General features: G+C 42.7%; 2 protein-coding genes across 12 annotated transcripts in view; one reads left to right on the top strand and one right to left on the bottom strand.

Moving 5' to 3' along the window:
* XYLB (xylulokinase) overlaps positions 1–8,941 on the bottom strand; it is a 125,719-nt gene extending 116,778 nt beyond the window's left edge. For 5 of the 10 annotated variants that reach the window (XM_083406542.1, XM_083406545.1, XM_083406550.1 and 2 more), the window contains exons 1-3: positions 5,275–5,364; positions 4,970–5,052; positions 4,613–4,682 (exon numbers count right to left, since the gene is read on the bottom strand). In XM_083406542.1, the coding sequence (XP_083262668.1) occupies positions 4,613–4,682; positions 4,970–5,052; positions 5,275–5,331 (210 nt within the window). In that variant the 5' untranslated portion in view covers positions 5,332–5,364. Of the gene's footprint in view, positions 1–4,612; positions 4,683–4,969; positions 5,053–5,274; positions 5,365–8,458; positions 8,580–8,810 lie in introns of those variants that run through there. The other 5 variants (XM_083406547.1, XM_083406544.1, XM_083406549.1 and 2 more) reach the window with 3 other exon arrangements.
* A 3,946-nt stretch (positions 8,942–12,887) lies between these two features.
* LOC310661033 (uncharacterized protein C9orf152) lies at positions 12,888–20,179 on the top strand. 2 transcript variants are annotated; one of them, XM_083406767.1, is made up of 3 exons: positions 12,888–14,228; positions 14,332–14,506; positions 19,017–20,179. In XM_083406767.1, the coding sequence occupies exons 1-3, from the start codon at positions 14,226–14,228 to the stop codon at positions 19,559–19,561; spliced, it is 723 nt and encodes a 240-aa protein (XP_083262893.1). In that variant the 5' UTR covers positions 12,888–14,225; the 3' UTR covers positions 19,562–20,179. The 2 variants fall into 2 exon arrangements, with proteins under 2 accessions (XP_083262893.1, XP_083262892.1); XM_083406766.1 differs by lacking the exon at positions 12,888–14,228 and having other exon boundaries at positions 14,263–14,506.
* Positions 20,180–22,000: the final 1,821 nt, after the last annotated feature.

Genomic DNA, 22,000 nt, shown 5'->3' with positions numbered 1-22,000 from the left:
CTTTACCTTTACTTTAAGTTGTATTTAATTCAATGGGACTTTGGGATGTACTGCCAGGGAAGTGGGGTTAGGATTCCAGCACGATCTATTAAACTTGAATGCAAAAAAACAAACAAACCAGCAGTTCTGAAGCAAAAAGCACATGTTCTTTGTTTCTAAGATGATGCATGCTTGCTTTGTAGCAGGCATCATCTTATAAGAAGCCACCCTCCTATCTCTCACAGCCAGGAAGCCTCTTCCATAATTGAAAAAGTGCAAACTGCAAACACTAAATACTTGAATTAAAAATTGTGCAGAAATAGAGATTTAAGCCTGCTGTCCTTTTTCCAGTTGAAAGGGTTAGGGTAATAAATCAAAAGCCATTGAATAAATTAAATATTTCCATCTTAATTACCATGAATCTGCATGTAACATTACTGTAATCCAACAAGTTATTCTCTTTTGCAAAATGCCTTTGGGAGGTGGCAATTTGCAGCAGAGGAAGAGGCATGAAGGGAAATACCACATATGTTTCCCAGCCTGACTGTTTCAACTACAATTTCCAACCATCAGCAGCTGCCTGGGGTTTTCAGACCAGCATATACCACACAGACCACAGACATGGATCTGGGATTCTTTGGCTGGAAAAGTAGAGTTTCTGTGGGAAATGAAGAGTTAAGCACTCCTCCCTTACCAGCCTTACGCCTTTCTTATTTCTTCTCCACATAAAGCACACCGAAATATCATAGAATCGGAAGGAACCGCGAGGGTCATGCAATCCAACCCCTTCCCACACAGGAAACTTCTGCCCAATATGGGGCTTGAACTCACAACCCTGAGATTAAGAGTCTAGTGCTCTACCAACTGAGCTATCCAACCTTGCTCAACTTTGAGGTGACAAATATGCCTTGAATCTTAGGGGAAACGTTCCGCAGAACAATATCATGCCAGCACAACCCTTGAAAGCAGACACATGCTGGGAAAGTGGCCATACGAACATCTGGGCAGTTCTGCTGCGCAGATTTGCATGGCACATGGCTGACGTTCAACCATCTGCTGGACTAAGCTGAGCGCAGCCAGTGTGAAAACAGCAAAATAGATTTGCACCAGCAGAGCCTAAAAGGAAATTTATGCATTTCTTTATCAATTTCAGGAAAAGTGTATGTTTCCCTTGATTAAAATGTTCTTCGTTCTCAGATGTCTGTTTCTCAGAAGAACAAGAAAGAACCCTCAACACAAGGTGAGAAACACTATCATTCTAGCGTGGTCACAATGTGCTTATAGCAGCAGCACACTGTAAACTAAGCAAGCAGCTTCTTGGTTTTTCAGTAGGCCAAGATCTGTGGGTGCACCTCTGAGGTGGGGAATTTCAGGCCCAGGAACTGAAGGCGATCTTCCCAGGCTTCTCTAGCCAACCCTCAAGGCTCTCCCCAGGCCATCCCACCAACAGCCCAGGCCACACCTCTCACCTGCTTGTGGCTGGTTGGAAGGTGTGCCTGAACTGTGATTATGCCTCTTGGTTCTCTGGATTGAGAACTATGTGTGCACACGTGTATGTAGGAACCTCTGAGTTTTGCATGGCGTATGTTCCGAGGCACTACGCATATCAGTGAAATCACGTCTAATTGAATCCCATTTTAAAAGCCTGCAAACACCCAATTCCGCCCCCGTTTCACCCTTTGAGAGATGCTTCAGTGAGCTCTCTATGATGTTTCCAGGCTACTTGTGGGTTTGGCGTGATGCGCGTATACACAGTTGCACACCTATTGAACGCATGTAAATGGCAGGCTGCCTGTATTTCTTTTTCATTATTTGAAAAGAAGGTACATTTATAGCTAGTTGACGCTCCATACACACTTCCTTTTTTGCTCCAGTTCACATGTATTGTCAAGTCCCCACTCTACTCATGGTTAAGCCATGGTTTGGCTAAGCATTACAGTGGTACCTCAGGTTAAGTACTTAATTCATTCTGAAGGTCCGTTCTTAATCTGAAACTGTTCTTAACCTGAAGCACCACTTTAGCTAATGGGGCCTCCTGCTGCTGCTGCGCCGCCGGAGCACGATTTATGTTTTCATCCTGAAGCAAAGTTCTTAACCTGAAGCACTACTTCTGGGTTAGCGGAGTCTGTAACCTGAAGCGTATGTAACCCGAGTACCACTGTACATCCAAACTCGGACTCAGACATCCCTCAGTTACAGCGCCAGACAAATCACAAGCCATGGTTTGGACAGAACAATAAGCCAAACCATGGCTTCACCAAAGTTAGCACAGCCGTGGCAGTTTAGTTTCTCCATACTAAGAAGTCCCAAATGGTGCAACCTTTCTTCATCAAGGAGTTGCTCCATCCCCTTGATTGTTTTGGTTGCCCTTTCCTGAGCCTTTTGCAACTCTACAATATACTTTCTGAGATGGGGCAGCCAGAACTGTACACACTACTGTACATTTCACTTGTCAGTTGGCTTTATTTCCAGAAAAAAAATAATGTATCTAGGGATGGAGCTATAAGAGCTAAAATGGCCACGCAAAAACCTCCAATGTTCGACAAACAAGACAAAAAGCAGAGCCGAACTGGTTACTCTTCCCCAAAGAAGAAAGAGATAAAAAGCAAGAAAGAGTAGTAATACAGCTTTCAAGTGGTTAAAGAGTGTAATTATGTCAAAACTCAGCTTAATCCCAAACAACGTCGACACCATTTAGAAATTAATGCATCTGCTATCACAAACAATGATACAAAATGTGACTACTTAAAGAAATGAAGAAAAAGAAGAAACATGATCCAGGAAACTGCAGCGTCAAAAGGATCCTTAACAGCATTCCAAGTGAAATAGAAAACAAGCAAATTATAAATTGTCTGGCAAATGTAATGGTTTCTTGTGTAAAGTAATTTTAATAATGCTGAGCTAAGAAGCTGAATCATCTAATGACACAGACAGAGCCAAGCGACCAAATTTAGAAACAATGGCAGCTCCTAATTAAGAAGGGAAGGGATTGGCCCTTCCAAGTTACAGTCTCTGTACTAGGTAATCACTTTGCACTCCTGCTACTGAAGGATCTGGAGTGTGTGCAAAAGATTTCGGAAGTAAGCACAGGCCCTGCTCTCCTACCCAATGAGAGGGGCACACCATTACCCATTTGGGTTTCCTTTCCATGAGCAACAATCTGTCCCTCACCCAGTCCTGCTGAACTTGTGATCCCCAAGACTGAGCAAAGACCAGCAGCCACTTCTTGTGACCTGATAGAAATGCTTGAGGAGACTGTGTTTTGTCGTTCCCGGGAAGCAGCAAAACTAGAAAGTTTATCAAGGTCCACATGGGCTACCATACATGGCTGCTGGGCTGCATTCAGTTTGGCAGGACATCTATGAGGATACATGAACAGCAACTATATTTAGCATTAGCCCAGAACCACTCTGACCAAACTGCGGGAGGCAGTGGAAGATAGGAGTGCCTGGCGTGCTCTGGTCCATGGGGTCACGAAGAGTCGGACACGACTAAACGACTAAACAACAACAGCCCAGAACCACATGGCAAGCACTTGCAAGAATATGGCAAGTATTTCCGGAAGCAAAAAGCTGTCACAGCAGAAAACTACCTTTACACCACAAGGCCACTGCTAATACTGGTCTGATTCCCATCAGTAGGTACTAGTAGAGATGTAGCAGATCAACAGAGAACCATCATACTGTAAGATTCAGAAGGGCAGTAAAGATAATTCCAAAACCTTTTGAGCCCCATGCAGCGGCTCTTACAATTTACTCAAGACCACCAAATGCACTTCATTGCTGAGTAATGGCCTGAATCTGGCTATTCTAAGTAAAAAAGGAATTATGTCATCCGCAGCACAGAACAGAGTCAACCATAAAGGTAAAGGTACCCCTGCCCGTACGGGCCAGTCTTGCCAGACTCTAGGGTTGTGCGCTCATCTCACTATAGGCCGGGAGCCAGCGCTGTCCGCGGACACTTCCGGGTCACGTGGCCAGCGTGACAAGCTGCATCTGGCGAGCCAGCGCAGCACACGGAACGCCGTTTACCTTCCCGCTAGTAAGCGGTCCCTATTTATCTATTTGCACCCGGGGGTGCTTTCGAACTGCTAGGTTGGCAGGTGCTGGGACCGAACGACGGGAGCGCACCCCGCCGCGGGGATTCGAACCGCCGACCATGCGATCAGCAAGTCCTAGGCGCTGAGGTTTTACCCACAGCGCCACCCACGTCCCAATGAAAGGTAAAGGTAAAGGTACCCCTGCCCGTACGGGCCAGTCTTGCCAGACTCTAGGGTTGTGCGCTCATCTCACTCTATAGGCCGGGAGCCAGCGCTGTCCGCAGACACTTCCAGGTCACGTGGCCAGCGTGGCAAGCTGCATCTGGCGAGCCAGCGCAGCACACGGAACGCCGTTTCATAGTTAGAGTTAATTCTAGATCATTGCATCTTCCTTGTTGGCACAGAGATTTTGCTAGGCCTCTATTTACATAAACCTAAGCAAACAAGCAACGTGTCATTTTGAAAAAGGTAATCCTATAGGGCAACAGACAGGAGGGCAAATGGGGAGAAGGGAGAGGATTGGAGCCAATTGCAGGAACCCACCGGCCTTCTTCTCCAGACACTGGTGACATTACTCAAGCATCAAACACTTACCTTCACCCACATTAATACAGGTGAAGTCACGGTCAGTCTGTCTCTGTGAACATGGACACCACCTTGAGTGCTGCAGGAAAAAGAATGCCTAGGTGAATAAAACTAATTCATTACTTCACTTTGCATTTCCCCAAATAACACACAAGTACTCACTTGTACACAGCTAGGACAGTTACCCTTAAAAAGAATGCAAAAACCAAACCAAACATAGTGCAGCGTTACTAAAGGAATACTTTTAATCACAACAATCTATGATCCTTAAACAGGATCTACCCAAGTGAAAATACTCCCGATGCAGAGGGAATTTTAATGCCAACGCAGGTTTAGACCAAATTAAGCACAAGTGACGAAACATACCCAAATTCTGGAAGATCTTTGTCAAAATTGACACTGTCCTCATGGATGACTCGCAGTTGTTCATCTACAGCAATTACTTTCAGCTGGAGAAAAGAAAATGTTGCTGCTGTCGTTATTTATTTCATTAGGATTTGCTTCCTATGAAGCATCTCAAAGTACTGTATAATAAAAACAAGTATAAAACAATTATATAGAAACGGCTAAACAATCATTTATACAAGAAGTAAAACAATTACATATACAAAAAACAGTAAAAACAATTACATAGATATAAAAACAATTTCAAATGCAATACAGATACCTACAGGTATCTTCCAAATAGTGGCGTGCCTTCTAGAATTAATTATATCCACTGGTGTCATTGATTCTAAAATGCCTCCATTTGGAAGAATCAATAATTTCTGGGTGATCAGTCACCTAAAATAGCAAGTAGCTAGTTCATTCTGCACTTCATCCCATCTCCAGAAACTGATGATCCCTGATTAGTGCTCCACTTCCTGGGAGCAAATTAGAGTTTCACTAAGGAAGTACTGAAATTCCCATGATTAGTTCAGAAAAATGCTTCACGTTTTCCCATTCTTCCTTCTTCCTCCCTTCTTCCTTCACCACTGGCCCCTTCTTTCTTTTCACTATTGCTTTTTACAATCTTGTTTTTGTATAGATCTTTGCCTTCATAAAAACCTCACTTCCACTCATCCCGTCAGTTTATTGGAGAGGTGGGATGGAAGGAAAAGATTGCTTCAGTTCTGACTCTACATCACCTTAGCTCAGCCTTCCCAAAGCTGGTGCCCTCAATGTATTTTGGATTTCAACTCCCATCAAGGTGTTTGTAGTCCAAAACATCTGGAGAGCACCAGGTTGGCAAAGGCTGTTTACTTTAAGTTACTTATAACTGCATTTCTATGCCACTTCTATCTGGAGTGAGACCTGTTCCATAAAGAAGGCTGATCACCAAATAATTGATGCTTTTGAATTATGGTGCTGGAGGAGACTCTTGAGAGTCCCACGGACTGCAAGAAGATCAAACCTCTCCATTCTGAAGGAAATCAGCCCTGAGTGCTCACTGGAAGGACAGATCCTGAAGCTGAGGCTCCAATACTTTGGCCACCTCATGAGAAGAGAAGGCTCCCTGGAAAAGACCCTGATGTTGGGAAAGATGGAGGGCACAAGGAGAAGGGGACGACAGAGGACAAGGTGGTTGGACAGTGTTCTCCAGGCTACCAGCATGAGTTTGACCAAACTGCGGGAGGCAGTGGAAGACAGGAGTATCTGGCGTGCTCTGGTCCATGGGGTCACGAGGGGGTGGGACACGACTAAACGACTAAACAACAACAACAACAAATGCCACCTTTACTCCAAAGAGCTCAAGGTGGCATATATGATCTCCCCTATTTTATCATCACAACAACCCTGTGAGGTAGCTTAGGTTGCATGATTAGCCCAAGGTCACCAAGTGAGCTTCATAGCTGAGTGGGGATTTGAACCCTAGTCTCCCACGTGGGTGGCGCTGTGGGTTAAACCACAGAGCCTAGGACTTGCAGATCAGAAGGTTGGCAGTTCGAATCCCCGCGACGGGGTGAGCTCCCGTTTCTCAGTCCCTGCTCCTGCCAACCTTGCAGTTCGAAAGAACGTCAAAGTGCAAGTAGATAAATAGGTACCACTCTGGTGGGAAGGTAAACGGCGTTTCCGTGCGCTGTTCTGGTTCGCCAGAAGCGGCTTAGTCATGCTGGCCACATGACCCGGAAGCTGTACGCCGGCTCCCTCGGCCAATAAAGCAATGAGCGCCACAACCCCATAGTCATCCGCGACTGGACCTAACGGTCGGGGTCCCTTTACCTTTACCTTTACCTCCCAAGTCCTAGTGTATTTAACCACTAAACCATGCTGGTTCTCTGTTGACAGCATCTTGAATGAATTAGTAATTATTGCTTTGCACAAGCAAGCTGTCCTTATTTCTAACCATTGGGCTCCTGCTGTTTGCACCTACCACCCCTTTAAAGGAACTAAGACCCTTCTTTCTCATTTGCTATTTATGATCTTTAGAGAGAAAGGAGTGTTTAAATGTTTTTTCAAAAGTGTAACGGCAGTGTCCAAAAGAAAAGGCTATCTAGTTATATGAACTTCTCCCACTTCATCAGTTTGGTTGGGGCCATAGGAAAGTTACAGTATTTTTTTAAACAAAAATCTGCAGGTAATGACTAACTAAACTTCGTAGGTTAACCTTTGATTTCTCATTTAAATATGCTGGAACTCAGGAAGTGAAAGTAGACTTTGCTTCCAGGTACAATTGCTGAAGCCTGCGCTAAGGGGCTGAATTTCTCCAGTTTGCCAAAGGATTTTATCAGAACTGCGAGATGTAGTGCCACATCAAAAAAACCAAGGGAGAAGGAAGGGGGGGAATCATTGTTAATTTGAAACTCAACAGTTCTAGAAAGACCTATATTCCACAGCTCAGCTGAAAAAAGGCAAAAGGTGAAATCCATTGGCAAGTTTTCCATTGGCAAGCCACAGTTATGTGCATTGTAGCTCCTATTCATTTAAGAATATTCTAAGAGGCTGGCTGCTAGATAAGGCCAAAGTCCATGGGCATAGCCGGGGGTGGGGGTACCTGCCCCCGCCCCAAATCCATCAATTCAAAATCAATACAAATCTGAAGTTCTGCCCCCCCCAAACAAAAACCTGCCCCCCAAAAAAATCCTGGCTACGCCCATCCTGTTCTCACAGCGGCCAACCTGTTGCTGCAATGGGAAGTCCAAAAGCAGCACCTGAGTGCAACAACACTCTCCCCACCTGTGATTCCCAGTACTTCAGCAAGAGAACATGCAACACATGAATGTATGAAGCACACGTCTGCAAACATCTCTATGCCTGGGCTGGCTGCAACTTCCTGCTTCAAGGGTACACTCAGCCTTGCCTCTATGTAAGGTGTGAAAAGTCCCTCAGATCCAGAATTTAAAACAAACATGCCTTTATTTGATGTTGTTGTGCATACTTGCAGAGGAAAATCTTAGCACTCGGCAACACTTAAAATCTTCAGTCATTATTATTATTATTATTATTATTCAATGCCTTCATCCAAGGATCACAGGGGGGTTTCCCATATAAAACCAGTCATTCTCACATGCTGGTTTGGTTGTAAGCATAGCTGTCAACTTTTCCCTTTTCTTGCGAGGAATCCTATTTTAATCCCTTTTTAAAAAGGGAAACGTTGACAGCTATGGTTGTAAGTCGCTCTGGGCTGCCTAGGGCAAAACAAAGTGACATACTAATACTAATACTAATACTAATACTAATACTAATACTAATACTAATACTAATAATACTAATACTGCTGCCTGCTTGGCTCCATAACAGGGTTTCCCAAACTTGGGCTTCCATCCACTTTCGGACTACAATTCCCACCATCCCTGACCGTTGTTCCTGCCAGCTAGGCATGATGGGAGATGTAGTCCAAAAGCCACTGGCGACCCCCGTTTGCGAAACGCTGACCTAGAGGCGGGGAAGGAACCATCGCCTCTGCCCATCCCATCAGAGAGGCTCCTGGGGGCTTCCTCTGTGCCCGAGTCCTGCGATGACGACAGGGGATTTCCTCAGAGCATGTGCAGAGCGCCTGCTTCATTTCCCCTCCCCCGCCCCCCTCCTGACTCGAACCAGGCCCCCGAGGTGGGGCTGGAGAGGGGACCGAGCGCTGGGCGAGAGGAAGCCTTTCCCGCGCCGCCGTCCCTGAGGCGCCGCAGGGACGCGAAGCGAGGGAGGGCGGAGGGGAGGCTCTGCCCCGGCTCCGCGGCTGAAGCCCCGGCTCCGCCTCCTCCGCCGCGTCCATTTTTTTTGCCACGGGTACCTGCTGGGTGCTGAAGTCCCATCCCAAGTAGCTGGGCTCTGCAGGCGCAGCCATGGCGGCCTGAGGCGAGTGGGCCTCGCCGTCGTCTTCGCTTGGCGGGAGGCAGGCCCGGCGCCCGCTTTTTTGCCTCAGCGCCGCCTCACAGAAACGGCTCGCCCGGCCTCTCTCCTGTGCCCAAGCGCCGGGCCCTGGTAGTTATTAACCCGCCCGCCCTGCGGCCCCTTCGGGGGCGGTGAAGGAGGACCCGCCTCTCGCTCGCCGAGGCCCGGGGGTCGAAGCGGCGTTTTGGTGGCCTCGTTGCCCGGTGTGAGCGGCCTCTTCTCGGCGGCTGTTTTCCTCAGGTTTCTCGGCACTTCAACCCCCACACTTCTTAATATACAAATCACACAGCAAATAAATGGTGTCGGTCAGGGCACTTAAGAGGAAATTAATAATAATAATAATAATAATAATAATAATAATAATAATAATATTTATACCCCGCCCTCCCCAGCCAAGACCGGGAAATGAGATTAAACTATGGTCTCGTTCAGATTAACAGTAAAACAGTTAGTTTGGAAAGGAAAGGAAAGGGGAAAACGCAAGTTTAAAAACAAAAGCCTAGAATATCCTCACAAGAGGCTGACCCAAAAAAGGGGGCTGGTGGCTGGCAATGGCTTGGCTGCTGGAATTCAGATTCAAAAGAAGGGGTTTCCATCCTCAAAAATAATGGATCTTGGTTGTTGTGTAACCAGCAAAACTTTGGCCTCAGTTTCAATATATCAATATGCTGCCATGCCTCACTCATAATGGCTAACGATGACAATGATTTTTTTATTTAAAAAATAACAATTTGTGTTTAAAAAGGCAGGTGGAAACCAAGCTAGTCATTTCAAAAGAATTTAAGACTTATTTGTTTAAAAAAAAGAATTAAATGAACCAACTTTAATTTTTTTAATGTACAGTAGAATAAATCAAATAACATTGAAAGAGTAAGATTTTCTTACTCGAACAGTGTTCGAAGTATGGTCACACCAAAGATTTTCACAACACCATTATACAGAACTGGCAGTTTTGTTGTAAGCCAAAAATAGCTTATCTCCTGAGTTTAAGCCAATAAAAACTAAGAAATGTGAGGAGTTAGGAGCCCAACATTGTTCTGCAAAACTGCAACCATGCCCGGTGGTTCAGGCAGTGGTATTTATAAAGTTTCAAACAAAGCATTTCAATTTTCACCAATCGTACATCATTACCTTATTTCATGTTTAATACACATGCGCAATAAGCACTGGCAATTTTGCTGATTCAGTGTTGATTCCCACCGTGTTTTGTTACATTGTGTTACTATGCATGTTGGAAACCTGTGTTACATGTAGCCATTTGTACCATGTAGCAACTTATGTTCTAGCTTTCAGCTTTATATTTGTGATTCACATATTGCCTGTATTTCTGCCCCAATTGGGGGCAGCTACTTGCAAAATCATCAGTTTCACAAAGCAACAGGTTACCATAACTTCTCTATTAGAAATGCACTCAAGGATTTCCAGGGGTCCACATTATCACATTTATTGTGGCCCTTTCAGTCCCTTTCCTAATGATCTCTAGCAAGGACTTCACAGTTGCCTCCTACTGCATCAACATATTAATTGAGATATTCCCCAGATCTCTTTCCTGGTCAGTTACCAACAGGCCTAAGCCAGGTTTTGAGGCCCTCTTAGCCATTTTAAAAAAAGACAAATGCATGGAAAGAGAAAAATGTGCCCCCCACAAAAGAAAATTGAGTCGTTTGTTTCTATAATCAGCTGGTCTACGAGCACATTGGTCATGGTCTAATCTTGTAGCATCATTTCTATTAACATTGGTGAAAGTTTTTAACTCTAATATGAAAAAGGTTGTTTGGTATTTGGTAAAAAAGTATTTTACCAAATACCCGCAGATCTAAGGAGAGAGTGTGGGTCATGTTTTGGTTTGATGCACATAAAAACAAGTTGCAAAACTTATTGAATGGCCCCAAATTAACAAGCATCTAAATCTGAGCCACTCTTTGAACCCGAGGCCCAAGCCAAATGGCAGTATGCATGCATGGCATGCAGAAAATAAACAAGAACAGCTTTTCCTCCTAACACTGAGCAGCTGGGCCAGACTGAGAATAGCATAGTGAAAAGGTACCCAACAATGGATGTGTGAAGCCTGCTTGACAATTGTTTTGCTGTAGAAGTATTGCACTAAGTCTTGCAGGGCAGGCAGAAAGCTAACACCCCCAAAGTTTGACCGCAGTGTCCTCCGGCTTAAAGAAAATAACTCAGCAGTTTTCTACTGTGAACATACCTAAAGCTAGCAATAGAGTAACAGTAGATTAAGTAGGTCTTTTCATTTTGCACGTGAGCGTTATCAAACTCTGCTTGAAAATTAATGTTGACATTGATTAGAAGCTACCCAATAAAAAGTCAGGTCTTTTTGCTTTGCTCTTCAATGGGCCATAAAACAGAACAGCAGTTTCATATTCAGTACTTTTTTACTTAAATACCTGAATTAACACCTAATAAATTATTTTAATTTTATAGACAAAAGTTGACCACCTTTGCTGAACTCAGTGCCAACCCTACTATTAGGCAGAGTGGAGGATATTATCAAATCACTGGTGATGAAGTAAGATTCAGCTGGCATACTGCTTGGTTTCTGTAAGTGGAATGAGGGGAGATTTGCCTCAGGCAGCAAAATGTCTTGGGGAAGCCATGGCTGTGCCCTGTTCAATGTGCCATCCTTTGCTTTCCTGTTCCTAAAGATAGCATAATCAGGGCTGGGTAACAATGACACACAGGCTGCATATATATTCCCCCCCAAAAATAATTATGGGCACTGTAGTTTGTTAAGCAATGCTAGGAATTGTAACTCAATAAGTGGTGAGCTACATTGCCCAGAACCTTTGAGGGCGGAAATGTGCTTCAAATGTGTTTTAAAGATATCTGTACACAGTCACAGTCCAAAATAATATTAATATTAACAAAAGCAAGTATTACCCCTATGGAGGTTATCCAGAAGGTACATCTCTCTTTTGTACTGTTCACACATTTCAGAACAGGAGTGCATATTGCTGACTCCCATGCACCTTCACAGAGGTTCACATTCAGTAAAGGCACACAGGGATATCAAAGTTTCTGCTGGTTTTGCCTTCTACAATATAAATAGTCTTTAGTGGACAGGGGCACCTTGGAGAGGGAATGAGCAGGACCAGCTGCTGTATTGTTCAAAGAAACAGTTTGGGATGGGGAAAGTGTTCCACTTTAAGGACTATCCAGAAATGTTCTTTCTTCATTTGAATTATTTTATTGCAGCCACTCTGTACATTCAGAAGGGCTATTTGGCAGAATCTCCGCTGGACTGTTCCATGTTTTGCACAGTCCTCACAGTGATCAACACTGAAGTTAAGTAGCGTTAAAGAATAAAATGTATTTGTTAAACTGTGAATATACTATTTATGTCGCCAAGATCCAAAAATGAAATGTCAGGCTTAAGGTCAAAACAACCACCTGGAATTACATAATTCTACACAGTGCTTTTTTCTGGGAGCACTCAAGGATAGGCAGTACCGGCACCCTCCCAAGTGTTAAAAGTGTGCACTTACTGAATAACGCAGATGGAGACTCTTTACAGTTCATCAAAATCAGCTTGTGAGATACTACTCAGATTAGACTTCTGATTTTTGCTGCATTCTACAAAAAGTGAAAAGGGCCCAATAGTCCTCCAGTGGCCTCAGGTAGGCATCTTCTAGCAGCCTGGCTATGCCCCCACCCTCCTAACTCCTTTGGTATTACTTTCCCCTGGGGGACTTTTTTAATAACTGCTTTCAACCTAGTGTTCATTTTATTGAGCTGCCCCTCCATAGGCATCATCAATTCTTTCTGTGTTTCCATCACTCTGGAGCACATTGATCTGTCAGGGCCTCTGAATATATAAACCCTTAAACCAGGCATTCCCAACCTTTGGACCTCCAGATGTTTTGGACTACAATTCCCATCGTCCCTGACCACTGGTCCTGTTAGCTAGGGATCATGGGAGTTGTAGGCCAAAACATCTGGAGGGCCACAGTCCAGGATCCTTAAACAGTCCAGGATCACAATACCTCAATGACTGTTTCTCCTCATATAGAAACACCCAGACCCTGCAATCCTCATTTGAAGCCCTTCTTTGTGTGTAATATGAGGTTGAATGCAGGTGTAATGCAGGGATGACTCAATTAATTATGACCAACAAATGAGAAGTAGCTGAACTTCTGCCCACTCTTTATTCCACATAGCTTTTACTAGCCTTACTCGGTGTGGAGGTGGAAATGTAATGACAAAAGTTCCAAAGATGCAGCTGAGTGTTTTGTTCCCATCATTTGTGGGTAACTGTTGAGCTGAACAGTTTTCAACACTGGGCTATGTCTAATATTTATTTAAAATATCACAACAAAGAAGGGGACACCTAGAAATATGATACATGTCTTGAGTTCTGGTTACCAGCTATTTTAAAATATTTATTTTAAAAGTTAAGGGTATGGAAGAAGTGATTAAATGAAAGAGGATCACTTCTCACTAAGGAGGAGTGCACCTGCATATTGTTTTTTTGGATAACACTCAAGAGATAACAGTGGATTCGATTCATGCACCTAATGTGGAACAATTATTTTTCCTGTGGAACGTTTTAAAAAAACCCAACAACAACAAATCTTTGCTAAAGGGGATATAATTACAAGGGAGTTTCATCTAAAGACTTCATTCCATAGCCATACTCAACAGAAGAAGAAAACAGATGAGAGTAGAAAACAGATGGATGCGTCATTCTATGGAATATTGATAGGGTGAAATTGGTACAAATCAAAAATCAATACCCCACAACAGAAATGTACAGTACTTGTGGACAATCGAGAAGCTGCGTATTACAATTTCCAATTCTATGCAACTCTATGTCCTTTACATTTTTTTATCTTAATATCTAGGAATAGGAGATGAATAAAATAATAATAGTGGGGGGGGGGAGCAGCAGCAAAATAGTTATCACAGAGTTTACCACAATAATAATCAAATCTTATAAAATAAATATGGGGAAATTATATATAATACAGCGAAAGTGACATGCTGCCAACATATAACTGTGTTGCTTTAAAATTAAAATTGCTACATCAACCAGCATCTTTTAGCCTTTTGTGTGCATTTGGCTGTGTTAAATGAGGTTTTGTATTTCACTGTGGGTTTTGGCAAGGCTTCATATGTTTGGACTTAAGTCAACACCGGTTCCAGCTGAACAGCTCCTGTCATTAACTTTGCTTTCAGAGGTTCAGGACACACTGGATGTATCTGAAGCAAAGTTGATATTTCAGTTGATTGAAATCAGCAGCTCTGCACCAGGTACTGAAGGGAATCCAAGCAATGCAAGAAAGCCATTGCCTGGCTCATGAGTGACTATTTCAGATGTTACCAACACCCTTTGCCTTTTGGCAAGCACAATGAAGGAAATGCTCTGCTTTTGCCTGATTTTGTCTTTCTTATGGGAACAGATGGTGAAGGCTTATAAATATATGGGTGGTATTTTCTTAGTGACTCATCTATCAAAGCAACGAGCCTCAGACTGTTCCGGGCAGCCAACCAAGATGGACGTAAGCATGCTTGAAGAGCAATACGACTGTCTAAAACAGAAGCAAAAACTGCAGACACACATTATTGTGTTTAAAACAGGTAAGTTTTAGACTTGGCTAAAACTTTAAAAACCAGGGGTCCACAAAAAGCCTTGAAAATGTTCATTGTTTTTTACAATTGCACTAAGCTTATGCTCACATTTGAAAAGTTAAGTACAATGTCTTCATAAGAAATAGATCCGAGGTACCTTACAGATTAACAGATGTATTGTGGCATACGCTATACAGTCTGCTAATCTTTAAGGTGCCATAAGACTCTTACTGTGTTTGCTGTAACAGATGGACAGCCCAGTCCTATGCATGTTTACTCAGAAGCAAGCCCCACATTGTTAAATGAGACTTGCTTCCTGGTAAACTTGCCTAGTTTACAGCCTTATTCATCTACTCCCTATGGGAATTGTTTTCACATTGTTATGCACAGTCATAATAGTTAGCAAAGCCAAACATTAACACTTCTTTCATGTTTGTGGGGGGAAGAATATCTTTTAGATAAATGTGCTCTGCGATATACTTATTAAATGTGGGTCTTGTCATAGTAAAATTTCAGCTTCAGTCCACAAAGAAAGCCACAGCTGGGTATTATCAGCTAAAATGCTAGAAAATAGTGAGCAAACTTTTATGCTCTCCAGAACTCTTGTTCAGGTAGGATGTTTAGCAAAAAAATGACAAAAGAGGAAAAGGGGCAAGGTGCGGGGGGGAGCTGAACATGATGAAAAAGCCCCACTCTGAAACTGGTAAGTAAATTAGTCGGTATTAAGAGCAAAATACATTTCAGGTTGTACCAAGAGTTATTGGGAGAAAGAAACACCAATGGCTGTTCCCCCAGTTTCTTTAAACTATAGAAGGCAGTTGTTACTCTGATATGTCTCTAGTACTGAACATAAGAGATAATCTCACTGATACAGCAGGAGTGACTAACTTCTCTGGATTAGAGCTGTTTTGTATAGAGAATTGTTGTGTTAGTCCCAGAAAGTGAGAAAAGCAATGTAAGTAATTTCTTATGTTTTGTTAAATTAACTGAATCGGGTAAAATAATGGCCAAAAAAAGATGCTGATGTGGAAAAAAGTTTGGTAAGGATAATTTGAAACACAACTTGAGGGTAAACTCTTTTCAGGCTTACCTCCAAAGAAACATGGAAAATGGGATTAAACTTATTTTCGACCAACAGTGTTTGATCCAGTACAAAGTCACTAGGGGTTGTCTTGGGCAAGATAAAGTGACTAACAAATTTAATAAAAATTTAGTTTGCTTGCATGATGTTTCTTAGAACAAAATGTTAATTATATCGGATAGCATCTACATAAATGCTATCCATTCTTATCTACACAACACACAATACAACAGTATGTAGCCATTTTAGGTTGCAGTCTAGTGCATATGTTTTTGAGAGTTAGTCCTCTTAATGCAACAGGAACTTCTGAGTAAACATGCGTAGGGAGCATATAATTACTTTAAGAACCTAGCAGCCTGCTAAGATTCACCTTGAAATTTTACTGAATGTTACTGCGAAAGGCAATCATGTGAAAACAGTACACGTAGCTTTGCCAGGTCCTAGGTGGTAATATGTAACTAGGAGAAAACATGTTGCTCTGGATTACTGGTTATCAAATAATGTCACCGTGAACCTTCCTAACCAGTTTGTTCCGGCCTCCTAGAATATAATGTTGGACAATTCCTTAGCCAAAGGAGAGAACTTCTCTTTGCAGGTCCTTCTACAGTATAATGTAAACATGCAGGTGAAAACCAGTTGCTTGGCAGAGATTGGGAAATAATGAGAAGCTAATCTGTGAGATTTTAGCCTTTCTGAAAGAACTTAACGGGTACAGGAGTGGCAATGGTGGCAACACAGAAAGGTAGGTCTTCACCAGCCACATTACCAACTGACTTGCAGACCACTCAGCTATTTATAGTGCCTTGCCAGGTTGTCGTTGCAGTTGCATCAGAAAAGTAGCAAAGTAAGTTTTTAACAGGAGGATAACAAGAAACACTGGAATGCATGGTTTTGCATCGCAATCATCTGGATTATCTAGGAAGACCTGAATGAACCTATCTGTCAGTTGCAGAAAAAAACAGCTAGTGTGTGGAAGCGTCCTCACGAATGACAAAATTTGGGAATTCCTCTTTATTCGCAGGTATATCAATCCCTCAATGAAGAGCATAAGACATATTAAATCAGTGTGCCCATTCAATCTTCTCCCTCTTTCTTTTTTTAAAGCAGGTAATTCACTTTTCCAGCTTCTTCCTATTCCCCAACATGTCCCTATCAGGAAAAAAGGTCAGAAAATCTGTATTTTGATCAGGATTCTTATCAAAGGCAAAGGGGAGGACCTTGCAAAAAAACCAAAACCAAACATTTTGTTGCACTGAGAAGATGGTGCTCCACTCACATTTTTGAAAGTGTAACAATAGCCTACTTGGGTACAATGTGGTTATTGTACGCTGTGGCAGTTCCCCACCTTCCAATGGGATGATGCGTTCACTCCCTTTGGAATTGGTCCCAGAAAATAGGCTTACCAAAATGTTCAGATTTATGTTGGCAAAAGATTGTGAAAAGGGTTTTTTTAAAAAATAAAAAGAAGCACAAACAGAATAATTGATCTGAGGCATGTGGGAACAATGTTTCTACTTGAGAATTTAGCAATAATAAAAATTTCAGGGTAAATAGTTTTTGTGTATGTGCACCTTTCCTGCTCTTCCCTGTCCACCAAGATGTGAAAGTGGCAAAATTAGTCATAGCATAAGATCACTATAAACAGGAGGCAGCAATCTGATACCTCCTATGGTGGCTGTGAAAGACCTCAATAAATGTACAGTGGTACCTCGGGTTAAGTACTTAATTCATTCCGGAGCTCTGTTCTTAACCTGAAACTGATCTTAACCTGAAGCACCACTTTAGCTAATGGGGCCTCCTGCTGCTGCCACACCGCTGGAGCACAATTTCTGTTCTCAACCTGAAGCAAAGTTCTTAACCCGAGGTACTATTTCTGGGTTAGCGGAGTCTGTAACCTGAAGCGTATGTAACCTGAAGTGCATGTAACCCGAGATACCAGGATTGAACATCTGTCCTCCCATCTGTTCAGAACAGAGGAGAAGTCTCTCGTTCTAGATGTGGCAGCCATTTTGTGTTATGCCATATCGCCGTGGCAGCCATTTTGTGGCATGCACACTGGACCCCCAAAGTTGGTGAATCCTTCTATAAAACTTACTGTAGTTAAGTGTTTTGCAAAAAAGAATGTTGTTTGTCCAATTAAAATGGCACAGATTTTCTGGACTGTACTCCTTGCCACTACACAAATTTTCTATGGTATCCTTCATAAGTCACCTTGTTTCCATTCACTACTTAAGAGTTCTAGGAGGAAATATGAATACATATTGTTTGACCTAGATGAGGGTTGGGTTCAGCGGTCCAGCAGGCTAGATATCTATCTACCCCCTTATACCATAGGCCACCTTTGAGAAGTGAGGTGAGGGTTTCTGATGGCACGATCACATCAAAGTTGACTCATGTGAGTGGGATTTGTTTTACCAGGAGGTTCCTTGCAGGAAGTGACACGTGTGGCACTGTGGTATAAACCACTGAGCCTTGGGCTTGCCGATCGGAAGGTTGGTGGATCGAATCCCCATGACAGAGTGAGCTCCCGTTGTTTGGTCCCAGCTCCTGCCAACCTAGCAGTTCGAAAGCACGTCAAAGTGCAAGTAGATAAATAGGTACCACTCCAGCGGGAAGGTAAACGGCATTTCCGTGCACTGCTCTGGTTTCACCACATGACTCAGAAAAACTGTCTGCAGACAAACGTTAGCTACCTCAGCCAGTAAAGCGAGATGACCACCGCAACCCCAGACTCGTTCGCAACTGGACTTAACTGTCAGGGGTCCTTTACCTTTACCTTCTTGCAGGAAACAGGCTGGTAAAGGAGCATGCAGCAGCTCTATTTGAATGGCAATGTCCATCAATGAGAGGGACTAAAATGGTGGGGGGAAGGACCTCGATCCCTAGGTGTTGGCTCCTGTGTCTATTGATGAGGGCTCTAGTTTTCTACTTACCAGTTGATGAGTAAGAGTCAAATCCTGCTGCTTCAATGGCACACTAGTTCCCCATGGGGAACTGATGGGCACAGCAACACAGAAGTGAATTCCACCCCAGCCCATTGGCTGACATCACCCAGTGACTCTGGCTGAATGAGAGGCAGATGTGGTTTGGGGAAATGGCTTTGCAGGCCAGCATTGGCCCACACAAGCAGGAGGTTCTTCACATCTGACCTAAAGAGAACACTAGCTAGCGGGACCTAACTTGCCCAATCTTGCATTTATTTTCTACATGTGATTCATTTGTGATTAGATTATGGTAAGGCAGCCAATCTTTCTGGGATGTGTTAAGATTGTTTATCAGATTGCAACAACAGATTTTTGTGGTTGCTGATCTGGAGTGAGGGGGGGGGGTCTCTTGCTCCTTTCTACCTATATTTGCAACAGCCCCAAATGTGAACAATCCCATCAAGCTTGTACTACTTTGCCACGTGTAATATGCAAACATATATTTTCTTCACAGGTGAGAATGAGACAGTCCCAGGGGAATCGATGGTCAGCGCTGTTTTAATTAACAAGAAAATGAGGAAAGCAAAAGCATTTAAAGAGCGTGCTCCTGTCAAAGAGGTTAGCCTTGAATTGCCCTGCAGTGAAAATATACAAGACAGTTCACCTTGGCGGATACACCTAGAGATCCACCGCCTTGCACATGGAGAACACCAGGAAGTTCCTTTGGGTGCTGTCCAAAAAAGCAATGAACAGGTTAGGGCTGACAGTGAAATACTGTCTCAGAAGGAGAGAGTGATGACATGCGAAGAATTATTAAAAGGAAGTGAACAATCTGCTGGAATACTCAGCGAAGAGGAAAATTCGAGCCCTGCTGAAACGACAGACAGTTCTTATTCACATTTGACCTCAGTTACTTCACCAGCTTGGACACACGCTCACATTTCAGTCTCAAAATTGGCACCGACATCAAGTAAGCTACCCTATTACCCTTTCCCTCAGAAGAAAACTCACAAGATCTCTGAAGCTGCAAGAAGACTTGGATTGTATGTTTCACAGTGAGAGCATCGCATTAAGGAAGGAAGCCGAGTCTTGCTACGCACAGAGTCCCCTACACAAAAGCAGCTGCATGTTCCTTCTGGTCACATGTGCAACTGTGATCGGATTCCAACACCTTTGGTAACAGGAATTGCTGTGGCTGTAGCCATATACAGCCAGCTTACACAAGTGTTACCCTGAGTGGGAAAGGAAAAACTGCTTATATATAGGGATGGGGATAGCTGAAGCTATTTTAAACATTTGGCTAAAATATTCTTTTGTCCCCATCTCCTGTGCCAAGGGGCTTGTTCACATTTGGGTATTCTTTAGCTGTTAATCCACTCCCCACACCTTTTAAATTAGATCAGAGTTGTCCACACATGCACATATTTGAATTTGTATCCAAAGAGCAACTTTGGTCTTCTCAGGGGTTTTTGAATTCATCCTAACTTCACTGTTCTAAATAAAAGAGACTTTCACTCAACTCACTTCTGTGGAATGAGAGAAATGAAGGCTTTAGCCCAGGAAACAGCAGGACACAATATCTACCAACCTCAGATCTTAGTCTGGAGACTCTGAAATTCTCCTGCCTCTATCAGCCTCCACGATGTATAATGCTAACCCATGATTTGTTTTTAAAAACCAAGGCTTTTCCCACAGACGGTCAAACAAACACAGCTTGTTTCTCCAAAGCTTGGTTCATTTTCCAGCTGCTCTTGCTTCGTGCCCTTCCATGGGTTCAAATATGACACCATAGTTAAAGCCAGCCAAGGTTTGCCAGCCAACAACAAAGCACAACAGGAGACTGTGGTTTGCTAGCAAGAAACAAAAGTTAAACCACTGGACAGAGTTCAGGCAATCAAACAATGGTCTCTGCTTATTGGATTCAGCTGGCCCTGCAATGGGAGTTAACTGTGAACACTTTCTAATATTTTACCAAATACCTGTGATGTGCTTGTTAAGGAATGATTGCTTAAAACCTATTTTGGACTACTCAGTGTTCAGACTTATTTGAAAATGCATTTTGAAGGTTCATTGTGTAGAAAATCTTTTAGCCCCGCAATGGTTCATAAGTTCACGTGCCTTTACTATAATATAATAATGAAAAAGCAGCAGAACAATAATGCGGATTTGGCTCCTGTTAGAAAAAGAATGATTGACTAGCTGCACCTTTGGTTTGATCAGGTTGAAGGGTTCTTATTATGTCTTTGTTAATCTGTGATCACTGGACCATGTAAACAAGCCCACAGTGGTTCTCTAAATGCCCTGCTAATTTTGTTCAGATGTAGATATAACTATGAAATGCATTTTTATAAAGTGGTGATAGTGATACTATTTCTAGAAATGTCTTATTTTCATGAACTGGAATTCAGTATTAATAAGAATGATGGACATATACTGCTTTGTTAATTCTTTATTGAAACAAATGATTCCCACCCCCCTGCACTTGCTAAAATCTGCAGTTGATCCTCTTTTTTCCTGCCCTTCTCAAGATTAAATATAGTTAATATGTAAATATATACATTTCCTATTTTCCCCACATCGTTTTCTCAGCTGCATGTCAGAAAGCACATATGCTTTTCCGCATCACTGAAATAAATTAATGACTTGTAATATGATTTTTCAATTCATGGAAATGTTACTTTGTAAGAAATATAAATTGGAAGCACAGTTCTACTTCGCATCCAGACCAGTTGTTTTATTTTCATAATCTGCTCCTGAGAGTCAGTACTGATGTTTCATTTTGAAGGTTTTTTGGTTTTATGTGTATAAATTAATCTTTGATGTGTGTACACATAGGCTGCATTCATATATTACAATAATGCATTGTGACAAGACTTTGGCTTCTCATCCCAGAGGAGGGGGGCAAAGGAGAAAATCCAAGGCATGTTCTCCTAACAGCAAACCATACTTTGAAGTTACATTTGAGTGTGTCCATAGACCATAGTGGATATTTGTATTACTTTAGTAAAAATGCATGATGTATTTTCCCCCCCTAGTCACTGCAAACTAGCATGGTGGTGAAAGTTCTAGTATGAACTTTTTTGGCACATTTGTGAGGGCCTTAGGGAGTGGAGATATAAAGACCCACAGTCTTAAGTGGGGTGGAAAAAAACTCATTAAAATGTCAGGGATGAAAAGTTACATATAACAAAACGGAAGCCTCCTTCCCTTCTTCTCTCTTATTTTAAAAGCACTTTTTCTTCTTCTGTGATATCTGTGACATGTGCAATGCCCCCTCCCATACTTCTTTGGAAACATATGATACATCATAACCTGCTGTTCTTCGAGGGGCAATGTTGGGAGGTGGAACCCCACTCCAACCTGCATTGCCCTGGTGTGTCACAAAACCTTATACAAAAACATGTTGGTTGTAAGATGCTACAGAATGAAATTCATTTTCCTACAACGAAGTCATGTGCTTCTGAGCCAGCCACTAAATGCACAAGGTTGGGGGGGGGG

Source organism: Podarcis tiliguerta (assembly GCF_965153285.1).
Source record: "Podarcis tiliguerta genome assembly, chromosome: 12".
NCBI classification, from domain to species: Eukaryota; Metazoa; Chordata; class Lepidosauria; order Squamata; family Lacertidae; genus Podarcis; species Podarcis tiliguerta.
Note: the sequence above shows the minus strand (reverse complement) of the source record. Positions and strands in the feature narration are given on the sequence as shown.